This window comes from Parasteatoda tepidariorum, chromosome 2 (genome assembly GCF_982258835.1).
Source record: "Parasteatoda tepidariorum strain Cologne lab strain chromosome 2, Ptep-v5.0, whole genome shotgun sequence".
Classification (NCBI taxonomy): Eukaryota; Metazoa; Arthropoda; class Arachnida; order Araneae; family Theridiidae; genus Parasteatoda; species Parasteatoda tepidariorum.
The window spans coordinates 25,806,719-25,822,984 of NC_141756.1; the positions used below are offsets into that span (position 1 = coordinate 25,806,719).

Sequence of the window (16,266 nt, forward strand, 5' to 3'; positions counted from 1 at the left end):
ACGACAAGGGGACTCTAACCCATGATCCGTCTACCACTGAGGATATTTCACGTCAGCACTCTAGTCTGTGCAAACCGGATGCGGATTTGTATTGACCTGCCATCGCTGGATTCGAACCCAGTCACCTCTTTGGAAGGCGAATGCTCTATCCCCTGAGCCATCGCGGCTCAACTTCGTAGCCTTCTAATTTTGAACGTTACCCAAAAGACAAGTAAACTACTGGGTGAAGTATTAGGGCAAAGTAGCCTTTGTGCAGGACTTATTGATAGCATTCCAACAACATTTGCATTACAGGGAGGGGAAAACCACGAAAATTACCCTTGATAAGCCCAACCGCAATTAGAGGATAAATCCATCTCACACAGAGAATGTTTTTTTAGCAGTACTATGGTTGTTGTGAGCAGTATGCAGAATTCAGATCAAACAGCTTTCGCTGGAATACGATAAAGTTTTTTTTTTGCTCCCTTCAATATTAATTTGCGAATGAATTAAATGGTGGGTACCAGCTTGTTTAGGAAATAAAGGCGACCTGTGCGCAATGCTGACTACTTTACCACAATCATTAAAATTAATATATATATGAAGCGTATTTTAAAGTTTAAAATAAAAAATAATTTTTTACAAAAGAAAAAGAAACAACAGAAAAGTACATATGAATTTTTGGATCGTTTGTGCTCGGTGTGCAATAATAAAAACCGAATATCAATTGAAAAGTTTAGAAACGTTCATGTGAAACCTTGATTGTATAAAAAGGAAGACAGCTTTTAATGTATCCATTTCTTGTACGTCATTGCATTGGCATAACACAAATTCAACAAAGAAAACACAAATATAAGTAAATATACTATCTAGTCCTAAGTCCTAACGTCAGCCAAATATAATCCCATTACGCAAATTAAAACAACTTTGTCATTAAATTTACCTATAATATTACCAAGATCAGTATTTTTCTTTTTAAAAAAATGAACTTAATACCATAAATTGGAAAACAGCATTGAACTTTTGCCTGCTTACCAATTTAAATACGCGGCGCTCGCCTCCTCGCTGTACTAATTCTACTACCGGGATTGCTACACGTTTTTATTGATAGTATAAATGCCACGAATAATAAAACCAAAATCACGAAAAAGCGAAGTAGTATTTTTCTAAGAACACAACAGTAGTATTTTTCTAAGAAAATTTCATAGGTTCCTGAAAACATTGGAATTTCCGAGCGAAAGGATGAAGGATAAACTCTGTTGCCTACGACAGAAAGATAGAACTTATCTTGAAACTTCTTTCCAGAAGTTTTATTACTAACTGCTAGAACCTCATAAAAGCAACCCATATTATATAGATTGATACTAAACTTATTTAGCCATTAACCTAACAAGTAATAAATATTTTTTATAGTCCAAGACATTTGAATAGTCATTAACGATGTAAACGCACACATATAAAAAAAAAATTATTACATATTGTTCATGAATGTTATATTTTTAATGAATATTATGCTTTTGTGTAACGTAACGATTTTACTTTTATGCAGATTCCTCTTCTCACCAAATTGGAGCATTAAACTTTTATCATAGCACTGAATCTCACTCTATTTGTGACCAGATATTTTGCCTTTCTCCATGCCTTTCCTATTGTTTTCAATTCACATATAATTGTCCTGTGGCAAGTATTTTCAGGTCTCCCTCTTTTTCTATTTCCCGGAGGGTTCCAATCAAAAATTTGTCTTACTTTAAATATTTCAGGTTTACGTAGAACATGGCCTAACATGGAACTCAGCTAAAGATAACTCAGCAATAACTCAGCTAAAGATTGGTGTGAGGATTTAGTCGTCTTGTCTTAAATGTACACACAGCTATGGTGATATAAGCATTTAAAGGCTCTTGCCACACTCTAAATAGCACTGCAATCAGAATTAAATATGAGAATGAATAAGAATCTAAGTATAAATGCAATCAGAAACTCTCTCTTAAAATATACTGCCTTAGGTGAGTTAGTAGTTGAAGCGAAAAAATGTGCATTTAAATTATAAAGAAGTTTTTTTTTTTTTTTCGAATGAGTTCCTCTCAATGATCAGAAATCTCCAAAAGTATCAATCTGACGCAAAATACCCTCAGTTATAAACGGATCGGGGGTTAGAATCCCCTTGCCGCAAGGCTAACCGTGGGAGGTTTTCATGGTTTTCCTCTCCATCTAATATAAACGCGGGTTAGTTCTATCAGAAAATCCTCCATGATGGTAAATTTTTCCCAATACTTTATCCAGGAGTTCCCTTGTCTTCTGGATTGGGTTCAAAATTACTAGGCTACGAAGTTGAGCATTAGCAGTCGTAAATTTAATATTAGTTCGGCTGTTCAAAGACGGTTATAAAATAAATAAATAAAAGTCCCAATCAATGTTTCAGAAAAATAAAGAAAGTTTAAAGACCAGAGAATCATAATGTAGTTTATAAATTTATAATTCATCATATATCACATAATCAAATTATAAATCCTAAATTTAGTTAAGGTGAATCATAAATTTAGCTAAGAAAAATAATAATCAATTTGCAGGTACTTAGATGGTAGTTTTTATTTTTATTTTTTTAAGTGAAATTTCGATAGCTATTGGTACCAAGTTTATAGTTATAGTCTAAAGCTTTATTTACCGCATATTTTAATTTCGTCTAACAAATCCACCCGACTCCCCCAAAAAATTGGATGCTTTAGTGCCCTGAGTGTGTATTATATCGCTAGGTGTGTATTATATTTATATCGCTGTACTACCATACGACAAACTTCTTTTATTTTAAAAAAAAAGCAATAAAATGATAACTGAAAATCATTACCATTATCAAACCGAAATCACGCTGTCTTCGTGACGCTTCCGATACAATACGTCAATATTTCTAAAATTCGGTGGTTGAACGGATCATTACCATCTGTTTGAGGATAATCAGCCAATTCGAATCGTTGTTTAAGTAGCTTATAAGATTAATCATTAACAGCACGCCACAATTCGTAATAAAAAGAAATTTACATTACGTTTTTCTTTTTCATCCTCTATACTATACATACTTGACAGTTTTTTAGAATTTCAGATCCTACTCATTGCATATGATCTTTCTGAGATTATCAGCCATGACGGAAGAATCTCAATTCTTTATTTACTTCTTTCTCATCTATTATTTCATTTTAACGAATAAATTCTTGTTTATCATTTATTCTATTTGACATTATCGATTTAATAATTATTCTGCGAAAGTTATTTATTTTATTCAATTTTATTGACAAGATTTTATTCAATTTTATTGACAATTCAATTTTATTATTTCAATTCTAACCGAAGAGATAAGCACGCGTTATTTGAGTCTTTATTTAAAACGTTTAATTCAAATTTGTTTGTAACCCTGACACAATCAGAGACAGTTATTGAAAAAATTAGTCTTGATCAAATATGTGTAAAAATGAGCAAAAAAAACGAACTACCCTGAATAACTTGTGAGCTAATGATCGGATATCCGCGTTTTAAGACAGTCTTGGTGCTTCGAGGGAGTAACCTCAAATATACCAATCAGTTAGCAGAGAAGATCATTTAAGTTACGAAATTATACACAAAATTACTTTCTCTGAATAAAATATAAAAGGAGGCCTCAATCTGGGAAACATGATCTCAACAGTTTGGTCAGATGAGCGGTCCAAAGCTTGGATCACTTAATGTTTATATATATATATACAGTCAAACCCCGCTATAGTGAACCTTCAAGGGACTGAAATTTCGGTTCACTATAACCGGGAGTTCACTATATCCGTTACGCAGGTTTGGTAATGGTTCCCAAACTCCTCCCTTTTATTACATTATATTCATATAAATGACTGAAAAATATTATGTAGTAGCAAAAAATGTGTTATTTTTCATCACTCTTCGTCTTGCGTACAAATAAAAATTAGTAATCTTTAGCTGATGAGCAATCCTCAACATCAGATATGGAAACACTTCCCGACTCTCAGATAATTTTTCCTGAATTTCTGTTATTCCGCTTTTTAAACCTGTCTAACCTGCCATTCGAGCACATTAAAGTATTTTCTATAGCTGGTTTTAAAAATTGGTATATTTATTTATTTTGAAGTAAAAATTTCAAAATTATTACAAAGAAAATGGGGGTGGGAAATCAGTCGAAGACAGAAAAAAGTTCATTATATCCAACTTCCTCACTTTTTTGATTCACTATATCCGGGAGTTCACTATAAGCCGTGTTCACTATAGCGGGGTTTGACTGTATATATATATATATATATATATATATATATATATATATATATATATATATATATATATATATATATATATATATATATATATTGCGTATTTTGCCATATCTCGACAATTTTTTAAGCGAATTGAACAATTGTTGCAAACAATTATGAAATTTGTTTACATTATTTCAAAAAATGTAATTTTACATAGCAAAAAACGAAATTTGAGTGAAATTGGACGAATAGTTGCTTAGAAATCAAATTTTACAGAAGTCGTATCTTCTCTCTATCTCTTTCTTTCTTCTTTCTTTCTATCTCTCTCTCTTTCTTTCTTTCTTTTTTTCTTCTTTTTTTTTGAAAAAGAATTGATTTTAAAAAAATCTGCAGATGCTGTGATATTCTGCAGAACTCCTTGCCTACTGCTATCACAAGTTAATATTTAAGCAAAGGAGGAGGGAAAAAACATTATCGAAATCTATCGACTAACTACTGAGAGAGATGGTTTTAAAAACATTTAGAATACGTTTTGGAAATGTTTTTAATAATCGCTTTTCAACTCTCTCTTCACGTAATTAAACAGGCCTTAACATTTACAATCTCATTTTCCTCTTCACTGATTTCTTTGATTACAATAGTGTTTTGGTTTTTTCCCTAACTGAAATAATTATTTGTGACACCCTTATATACATACTTTTCAACTACTTTTCAAGAACATTTTTAACAAGTGTTCTAAAAATATACATGAAAGGCAGTCACTTCGGAGTACCCCATATACATTACAATGTTCATCTAGGGACTTTAAAATTTTCATTATCCACGGTAATATTCAAGATATAATATAAAATTATTTGGTTTCAAATTATTTTAACTTTGTTTTGTACATTTAATAAATAATCCCAGGAAACAAAAGCGGTGAGATATTACATGATAAAAAAGAGCATCATTTGCTTCAAAAATCGCGGGCATTTTCAAGACTTGCCAAATGTGAATGAAGAGGGGGGGGGAGTGTAAATTTAAAACGTGAAGCTGCCAACGAAAAATGAAAAAGTAAAGGTGAGAGGAAAAAAAAACTAGAAAAACCATAGTAGCCGAGAAAGAAAATATGAAAAACAGAACAAGAAAAACTACAGTGATCGAGAGGGATACAAATGCGGGTAAAATGCATTTCCACGAGCTATGGAGAAGTAGAAAGCAACTAATATCGTTAACAAGGAAGTCAACCTTCATACGAACATATCTAGATTCCTGTTTATCGTTAAGGTACACGATAGATATGTCAGTTTTTAAGAATACGAGAAACCATCAATTGCTGTACATAATTGGAATCTTGGGATTAAATTCAATTTCGATAATACTGAAATTATATTCCCCTGAGTCTCATCAGCTCATCTTGATGTCTTGGAATCTTGTTTCATTCTTATAAAGACTGATTCCCTTGTTAACGACATTAATTCCACACCAATTCTCCCTAGCTCGTGGAAATGCATTTTGCCATCATTTGCCCCTCTTGGCCATTGTGGTTTTTCTAGCTCTTTTTTTTTTTTTGCTTTAATTTTTTTATCTCTCTCAGTTATTTTAACATTTTCACATTGGTTTTGTACCTCACCTTTATTTTTCCATTTTTCGTAGGCAACTTTACGTTTTAAATTTCAATTCACTTTTGCTTCTTCTCATTCACATCTGGCAAGTCTTGAAAATGAAAGCCTGTTTTAAAGCCGCTTGCCACATGTCGACTGGTGTTTCCGATTTGCATATTTTTTGAAGCGAATGAAGTTTTTAATCGAGTAATATTTGGTTTGTGAAGTTAAAATATTTATTAGGTTCAGATTTAATTGCCCAAATAATAAACAAAGAAAAACGGCGCTCAGTTGTAGATAACCAATTCGTGATATTTATTAATTTTATTTATTAATTTTACTTATAAGAGATTAAGATTTCAGATTTCTCAAAATCCAAAGATATTCTTCACAATATTTTAATTCATAAATTAATATATTAGGAGCTTTCTCATTGCTTTAAAATTTATTCATGACTTTAAAGCGATAATCTAGCCATCCTGGCACTCTAAGTATCAATTTAGTAAAAAATTTATAAGTAAGCAAATGTTTTAGATATCAATCTAATACTCTTTTTTTGTTTTTTGCTTACTGTTGGTCTAGTGCCAAATAACAGCTTCATCGAGATCTTTACGCATCAATTCGTAAATGTGGGCAACATCCAGCATTCAAGCTAAACCTTTTAATTTTATCCACTTTATTACAGATTTTATCTTCAATACATATGTTATATAATTTTAATTGTGAAGTTTAAACGAAGGACTAATATTTCTAACGATCAGTCAAACCAACGTGTACTAATGTTTTAATAATTTACCGCAATATCTTACATAAATAATTTTTTAGCCATATTGCTTTCAGAAAATTAAATATTCGAATAAAGTTAAAAAAATTAATAAATAGAATAAAAAATGAATCTAATTATTGATTCGATTAATAATTAGAATAAAATTAAAAACGATAATAATAAAAAAAAATTTTAAGGTTTGTTGATTCTTAAAAAAGAAATTTCAAAAAGAAAGAAAAAACATATGATCCTATCTGAATAATTTGGCGAAAATTTATAGGATCCTAAGAGATTCATTATCTTAGGGGTCCCTGCAAAATGTTTTGTTCAATACCCCGCAAAGACTCAGGTTGGGGACGTTTTTTATCAGAGCACGTTCACAAGAGTTCATAAACAACTTTTTTATTGTCGTTTCAAATGCCACTTGCCACACTGGCAAGCCTGCTTGGTGAAACCGATCAAATTTAAAGCAGAGGGTGCGTTTCTTGTTTTTTAGTGGTGACATCTATGGCCAAGAATTCGTCTTCAGCCACACACATGTCACACCCGTTTATTGGGCGGACCCATTCATACATTCATACATCATCATACAATTTTTGATCTGGATCAGAAAACCATCGATCTCCTATCCAGTACCCCCAGGGGCATTGATTTGTTATGGGAACATGGAGAACTTGGCTACTCGACAGATTTAACGTGCATCAATCACCATTTACTACACGGGAGTTTCCGGCCGGCGGGGTTCGAACCCACGAACTCTCGGGCAAGGGCCCAGCGCCCTACCGACCAGGCTATCCAGCTCTTCATAAACACGTTCTATAGATAATTGCGCTGAGCCATTATGTAACATTAGGATGAGTTTTCCATCTTATCTGATGACAGAGATAGAAATAATTGTAATACTTTTGCTGCCTATTATGCTGAGCTATCTCGAACTCATACATACGGTGGTTTGTGTAATTTAATGGCTGCCGGATAGATTAAAGATAAAATTCAATACATAGAAAACTTTGATAATATTGTGGATATCGCTTGAAAACAGTTAAAATAGAAAGACGGTGAAAAAATTTGGTTAATATATGGCTTCTTATAACTAACTTAGGTGTTAGGATGGTTGAAGAATAAGAAATATTCAAATAGATTTGTGCTGGATACCATTAAAGTTTATATGTTTACAAGATAATTTTAAAGGGTGACCAAGCTGGTCCCCAAAGGCGGTTTGTACAGTATAAAAAAGGGTTTCCACTTTTTTGTTCGAAACATCTAAACAAGTAAGATAAATAAATATATTTTATTTAGTATAAATTTCTTGTTTGAATTGTCGATATTTTAAGACTCCATGGGGGTAAGTACGACCCTGTATCAAACCCTTAGTCTACACTGCTGATAATGACACACCCAATACTCAATCAATATTCCAAATTAGGAATATTATCCAAAAGAGCAGATGGAGGTTTTTCCGAAACTTTGTCTTCCCGATTTATCAAATGTTGTTAACCATGGTGCTTCCATATCTCATGTTTTTCCCTATAAAAAACTACCATTTTTTTTCAAACTTTGAAGTATAAAATATTTTATATCATATAACTAAGTTACTTTCGTTCAAGACAAAATATCAAATATGAAAGATTTCTACTTTTTTGCGACAAAGAATAACGTATAGAAAAGAAGAAATACCATCTTGAAATATTCAAACTACTTTACATTTTTCCTTCTATAGAAGCCTAAATCCGATACTAAAATTCGTTGCATGCGTCAAAGTTACATTAAAAGAAAATGTAGCTATTTTAGCATGTCACTTATGCTCCCATTTCTTTGTTTCTAAAACCACTTATTTTACAAATCTTATACACTCTTATGACATTTATTCTTTAAAATCGATTTATTCTATTTCGCTGTAAGAAAATAGCACGACCTGACATTTTTTTTTTTTTTTAAGATCGCGTGTTACGACTCTGTAACACGAAATAAAAGAAGCACCTTTTCCCTTTATTAATCTAAAGGGAACTTCTTTTTTTCCTGAATAGCTTAATGAAAATTTGACAAAAATCAATTTTCAAATAACTTCCTGACAAAAATAAATATTTTTTTTAATAATTAGATACATTTTAATCTAATTTTGAAACTTTAATCATTCATACCGTTGTTTGTAATCATCTTTCTTCATTACTGTTTTTTTCTTTTTAAATAGGCAAAATTGAATACACTGCCCTTCAATAAAGTATAAGGTACTATTAGTTTTTTCTGTCTAATTTGAAAACAGATACACATAGAAATAAAAAAAATCGAAGGAAATGTGTGCTTATCAGTTCTTTTTTGATTTCCGCAGAGAAATTTAGGTACATATATATATTCAAGCACAACCCTGATTTATAGCAACAAAAAAAAACTTGGCAGAAAAGTCCTTCTTAGAAAAAAAGACCAATTTGCCACAGTTTAATATGGAAAATTATACATGAAAGATAACAAAAATTGTATTAAGTAAAGAATATATCGTGCCTAACTGATATGCATTGTAACTTTATTGTACGGAGAATACGAGCAAAAAGCAAAAAAAAAAAAAAAAAAAAAAAAAAAAAAAAAAAAAAAAAAAAATCGTATTAAAACTAACTTATTGAAACTCCATATTCGTCTGAAAATAATTCCATCAAAAATAAACTAATAATCATGTACTATGTCATTTTAAATGTGTTGAGCAAATACGGAGTATTATATATAACAAATCTGCTCGGTATTGAAATCAAATTTGATGAAGAAGGTTTCGCCTTTGATATTAATTATTAATATTTGTTAAAAAGAAAAACAAAACTTTGTTACACAGGGAAATGTACATTTTCCATAAATATGTGGTGTCCTGGAGCAGTAAAATTTATCGACGACGCTCGCTGATTTCACCTCAAATCATGATTTGTAAATCTGGTCCAGCTAAATATAATGCCCTCCCACACGATCAAACTTTCGCTTCCATAATCATTGATTTTTCGTAGAGTGGAGGGGAAACGGCCCCTGACTCTCTCTACATAAAAATACAAGCCAAGGATACGCAACCTATCGTCCAGTTTCCGAGAAATTTGCCATCATGGAAGCGAAAGTCTGATGGACAGTGAAATCATCGTGTCCGAAGAGCTGCGCAACATTCTACGTCTTCAAAAGAGGCACTGTTCCTGGTTCGAGCATGGGTATGTTCTTGGAGCTCTGTGTTTGTATTTTTTAACGATTCAATTGGTTTTGATTTTATTTTAATGGACGGCAGCGTGCGGAGCTTAGAGACTTTATCCTGCAGGATATTGATCGGTGAGATTGGCCCGTCAAATCTCCAGATCTGAAACCGATAAAGAATGTTTGGGACTGTGCCTAAGTCGAAAAATTTGTGCTTTGGGCTTACAGTCGTTACAGAGCTGGAACAAGGGTTACAGGAGGAAGCTATACCAAGGAAGAAATTCTTTAGGAAAAATTCTCTTTCACATCTATAAGTAATTTAAAATATAGAAAAAGAGAGTTCATATAATTCTGGAGTAAACCGTGAAGTTTGAAACACTAAAATTGTTTATTTTTTTAAAAAAAAGATATTGAAATGCATACAAATTATGACAAGATTACTCCGGATTAAGCAGTGAAGAAGTAATTACGTAATAATTTCTTTGTATTTTGATATTATGAGAAAAAAATTCAGCATTTGAAACTCAATACTAATATATATATATATATATATATATATATATATATATATATATATACAGTCAATTCGCTATAACTCGAAGTACGATAACTCGAATATTACTATAACTCGATTTTTTTGTGGATCTTTTAAAGCAAGAAAAAAAACCCAGGAGCTGATATCTTGCCCCTTCCTTTGCAAAACACACACAATGTCTTTCGCATTCTTCATGGAGAAGCTAAAGCTGTCCCTCTTGAAGTATGTGAACCGTGATTAAATGAAACATTACCAAATTTACTTCAAGGATACAGTTAAAATGATGTTTTCAATTTTGATGAAATGGGTTTATTTTTTAAATGTCTTCCAAATAAGACTATGATGTTTAAGGATGAGAACTGCTCAGGGGGTAAAATGAGCAAGGAACGTTGGACTGTCCTAGTTGAAGGAAATGCGTCTGGGCCAGAGAAATTGCCCTTACTTGTTATCGGAAAATACCGAAATCCCCGATGTTTCAAGAATGTAAAAACATATCCTTTGGATTACAAGTCTAACAAAAAGTTCTGGATGACATCAGTTTTATTTGCAGACTATGTAAGAAAATTGGATCGGAAATTCTTCGCTAAAAAAAGAAAAGTGATACTCTTTATGGATAAATGCACAGCGCTTAGTGATCTACCTAATTTGAAAGCAGTAAACTTGCAGTTTCTTCCGCCAAATACAACAGCAAAGTTGCAGCCGATGGGCCAGGGTGTCATAAAGTGCTTCTAACAGTCTTATCGTAAATGGCTTGTCAGAAAAATGATCTTAAATATTGTAAGCATTTAGAAGATTTGTAATTAATAAGCATTAATTAAATAATGCGACAATATTTTGAAAGTCCAAAACCGAAACTAACGGTAAGTCGAACTTTCGATAAGTCGAAGTTTTTCGTCAGTCCTATCAGATTCGAGTTATCGCGAATTCACTGTATATATATAAACAACGTGAATAAAGCACAAAAACTTTATTCAGGCTGGTGTGTCACGTCTTCGAGTTTAGGAATTGAGCAATGTTCTTATTTACAGAACCGAAATATGCCCTAATATGCCCATTTCTGTACTTTTTTGTGCTTTATTCACGCTGCATTTTGCTTTAGTCTTTTAACCTAGCACAAAATACGTCCTATCCTCCTAATGGATTTTTAAATAATGAAGTCATTAAAAATACATCAGCAATAATACAGAACAATTTCAACAATTTTCGACTGAAAGATTTCATGAAAGCAGGGGGAGTCTACACGTCCATTTTATGGGGAGGTCACTTCCTTTTTAATATTTTAAATAGAGCGCACCTCCCAATGAGGCAACCCAGGGTCGAATCCCAGCGATGGCTATTCGATACGTTATTCTGCTTTCGCCTCGCACCGATGACAGAGATGATGTAAAATATCCTCATTGGTAGACAGATCATGGGTAGAATCCCAACATTCGGACTAACCGAAGGAGGTTTTTCTTGTTTCATACTTATTCACATTTACTTTCTTAAACACTAAGCGTAATAATTACGGAATAAAGTCCCTGGCTTTAGGGCAGGTTCGGCTGGGTATATTACAGAAGTAACTTTTCGGACGATCTCTTGGTATTCAGTACACTAAACAATAGAGTGGTTTTAAAAAATCTAAATACGAACAACACCATTTTATTATCACTATTATAAATTCATGGAACCGGTGAGAACATTGTAAAAAGAGCACTTTTACTTTTTAATAGCTTTGCAAAAAAATTTACTAGAATAATTGTAAATAATTGATTTATAAAAATAGACGATATCACATTGCAAATTTATTTGAATCCATCAGTATATTCTTAAAAAAAGAAAAAAAAATTATAAAAGAAGTTCGAAAACAGGATTAAATAGTACTATGCCTATTTTTAAAAATAGTTTCATCCATTTTCTTAAGCACGCATTTCAATCTGTGTCTTATTTGCTTACACACGTACTTCAATCTGTGTTTTATTTGCTTACACGTTGAGTTTTCTGTGTTTTATTTGCTTACACGTTGAGTTTTCTGTGTTTTATTTGCTTACACGTTGAGTTTTCTGTGTTTTATTTGCTTACGCATTTTGAGCTGTGTTCGTTCCTTAACACGCATTTTGAGCTGTGTTTATTTTCTTAAACACACATTTCGAAATGCGTCCATTTTCATGAACACGCATATTAAGCTATGTCCAGAAGACAAACCTCACTGAAAAGTTTAAAACTTAATTTATTTATTATTCTACACTTTCCAAACAATCCAATTTGCGTCAGGTTTCGAACAATCGTTTTCACGCGATCTCGGTTTATTTATTATTTTTTTTTAATAAAGTTTTACAATATATTACTAACGATGAAATAAAAGGGGGATTTTCATTGCTTTAAGAAATAACAAAGAAATTGAGATTTTAATTTTAAAAAATTCATATGCATACTTTTGTTGTTTTTTGAAACGGGGGGTAGGGGTGATTATTAGAAATGTGGGGCGATGTCCCCAACAGCAATGGAAAAGATAAGTCCCTAGGTAAAAATGTAAGTCCCTGAAAAGGTCCTAGTCCTTGGAAAAAACATTAAAAAAATTTCAGATTTTTGAATGGAGGAAAGTAAAAAAGGTTTTTATAAAAACTATTTAACATTTAAACACACCAAAAAATGGGAGAAACGAACAATCAAATAACTTACATAACCGTTTATTTCCAATAAAATACCGCTCATCAATTCCTCTGACGTCATGATACTCTGATCCGTGCACACCGAAAACACGTTTCGCATATATTATTCCAGGAAAAGTGAATCAAATGTGATTTCTGGAAAAAATCCTGTTGAATCCTTGGGGAACAATGCATGACGAAAATTACGCTACTATTGTGTGAAGGAATAGCAATACGCAACGAAGAGATGATTTGATATCTTGCCAATATTGGCGCTGTAAAACGACATGAAAGAGTTTTGAAATTAAGTGGGACGTTGGCACTGGCGTTGATGACTGAACTAATTTAAAAAAGAATAAAGAGAGCTCTAAGCTGGAATGAAACAATTCAGATTATGTCAGCTTCGAAAAATATGTATGTATTTTTATACGCACAGGTTGGATGTGTTTTCAAGATTAAATGTGACATTCATCTTATGTTGTAACCTTGATACTTCATTGGAGAGAAAGAAAGACCGAATTGTTGTCCAGACCAAAAAGGGGTTGAACGATTCGTATTTGTCAAATTTTTTTGAGTTTTTAAACTGTCAACAAGGAAACGTATTATCATACGCGTTTGTTTCTTTTCGAATGGGAGCAGTGTATTTTAATACTGAAATTTCCTATGCGTGCCAAGATTTGTTCGAATTATAAAATTTTTTTTGAATCAGTTCAGATACAGCAATTGAACCTATTCAATATTCTAGAGTGATTCCTAATTTTTTTAAGTCACGGAGCACATTTGAAATGTAAATTATTAATTTATTTACAGTACACATCCCGTTATCCGGAAATCAGAAAACCGGAAAACCAAAAAACCGGAACGAAATTCGATAAATTTTTCCGCCGTTTTTTTTTAAAAATTTTTTTTTCCTCATAAGATTTTAGGATTTTTCTTTATTTTTTTTAAAGATGTTTACCTTAACATCATTTTGGAAATAATCATTAGTGTATTACTCCATCGTTTTTTCTTCTTTTTAAGATTATTTCCAAAAAAAAAATTCTTTTTTAGTTGGATTTAACAATAAAAAAAACGGCTTTTTGTAGCGATTCAGAAAACCGGAAAAATCAGTTATTCGGAATTGTGATGGTCCCGATCGTTCCGGATAATCGGTTCCCTACTGTACTTAAAAAAATAGAGAAAAAAAATGGTCGTCACCTAAAAAATTAATAAAAATAAAAACAAACAAACAATAAAACAAAAATAGTTCAATTTACTTGATCCACACTAAAGTAAAATTACTTGAAAATTTAAAACTGCACATTAAATTTCGTTGCGCTGGGAATAAAGCGCAAATATAAGTACAGAAACGGACGTTCTATAAACAAGAACATTCCTCACTTTCTAAACGATAAATTTTCCTGTCTAAACACATTTAGTGTATAGAAAAGCACATTTAGTGTTTAGACGCTGACAAAAGTTCTTGTTCCCGAAATTATAGTATGCTCATTTCTGTACTTTTATTTCTGCTTCAATCACGTTGTTTTGTTTTATTCTACGTTGCTCAAAATATAGCACCATATTCTTAATTTAGCTATGGACTGTGTTTAAGAACTATAAAATAATAGCATTAATGATTACCGGAAGTTTTGCCATTTAAGAATGTAAGACATTAGATTGCATAATACATTAGACGTAAGACTTTATATTAAATTAGAAGTTTTCATTTCTTGGACTTATTTTCGATTACAGACTATAAATATATATAGCGGGCAAAATGAAATTGTATGAGAATAAATTGAAGGCAAATATTGCAAGTCAACATTACTTTGGCACTATTACCAATGTTAAAAATGTTTACATGGCGAGAAAATAAAATATTATTTTCTCGCAGGAAAAAATAAAATATCGTCGAATAAAATAGAGAGGATGTTTGATGTACACAATGGGATATTATATTTGGCTGTGGTTTAGTTAGTGTTTTTTGATGTTGCCCTTTAAAATGGATTTCTTTCGTCGAATAACGGATTTCTTTTTATACAGTCATGTTTTAACTCATCTGATTGGTGATAAACATTTGGACACCTGCAAGCGACGTCACACGTGGGTCAGCCTATTAGGTTCAACAAACGCACACACGTGATACTGGTTGCAGGTATCCAATTAAATCTGTTTTAAAAGAAAATATAATATTTCTAATAATGATATATTGAATAAATTATGGAAAAGAACAAGCATTTATAAAATATTGCATTAGTATTTCCCATCGCGTTTTTCAAATCAAAATAAAATTATTGAAATCTTTAATTAAGTTTCCTTAAAAACCATTTTTAATGTTTATAGCACTTCTTTCAAATTCTCATCTTTTTCTTTAATTTTATAACCGCTGTTGAACAGCTGAGTATTGGGAGAAATTTGCCTTCGTGGAGGACGTTTTGATGGAACTAACCCGCATTTGGGTTACATTGAGAGGAAAACCACGAAAACCTCCCACGGTTAGCCTGACGACAATGGGAATCTAACCCATGATCCGTCTATCACTGAGGAGGGTGCAAGCCGGTGAGGAATTCGAATCGATCTGCCATCGGTGGGATTCGAACCCGCTTCACCTCATCTTGAAGTAAATCATAATTCTTATTTTATTCATTTTCAACTTATGTATGTACACCAAAAACAAATTCATAACTATACTAGATATCGGAGAAGGACTGCAAATTTAACTGTCGAACGTAAAACCTAATTTAAGATTATTAATGATAAAACGATGAAAATCTTCATACAGCTAATTAAATGTTTTAAAAGCAGTTTTTCATAGACTGTAACGTTCACAATTACCTAGAAAACTTTATTTATAAAGTCTGTGTTCCGTCGAAAGAAGGTTGACTATTTAGGGTTCCGTAGCCGAAAAAAATTAAACCGCTGAATTAGATCATCATATTACAGAACTTGCATTTTATTTTATAACGATCGCTGAACAGTTCGACCAATTTATAAGTTTATATCTACCAATGCTCAACTCTGTAGCCTTGTAATTTTGAAACCAATCCAAAAGACAAGGAAACTTCCGGATCAAGTATTGGGAGAAATTTTCCTTTATGAAGTACTTTTTGGATGAACTAACCCGTATTTGTGTTACATGGAGAAGAAAACAATGAAACCCTCGGACGGTTAGCCTGATGGCAAGGGGACTCTTATCCAAGATTCGTTTACAACTGAGGAATTTTAAATCAGCACTGAGCCGGGGTCTTATCGACTAGCCATTGATGACGATACTTAGGCTATAGCAGAACTTTTTTTTTTATATCCAATGGCGGGGAAAACAATCAAATGGAACAAAGAAGAACAATAAACATAGACCTACCTCCTAGTGGAGTACCCCTGGCAACGCTTT

At 32.2% G+C, this 16,266-nt stretch overlaps 1 protein-coding gene across 2 annotated transcripts in view; it reads right to left on the bottom strand.

The window, feature by feature from the left end:
* The window catches only part of Tango5 (Transport and Golgi organization 5), a 70,424-nt gene that overhangs the window by 33,981 nt on the left and 20,177 nt on the right, over positions 1 to 16,266 (bottom strand). The window contains exon 1 of one of the 2 annotated variants that reach the window (XM_087157028.1): positions 12,928 to 13,094. The exons of the other annotated variant lie outside the window; for it this stretch is intronic. Coding sequence (XP_087013154.1) covers positions 12,928 to 13,017 — 90 coding nt within the window. The 5' untranslated portion in view covers positions 13,018 to 13,094. Of the gene's footprint in view, positions 1 to 12,927; positions 13,095 to 16,266 lie in introns of those variants that run through there. 2 annotated transcript variants of the gene reach the window in all.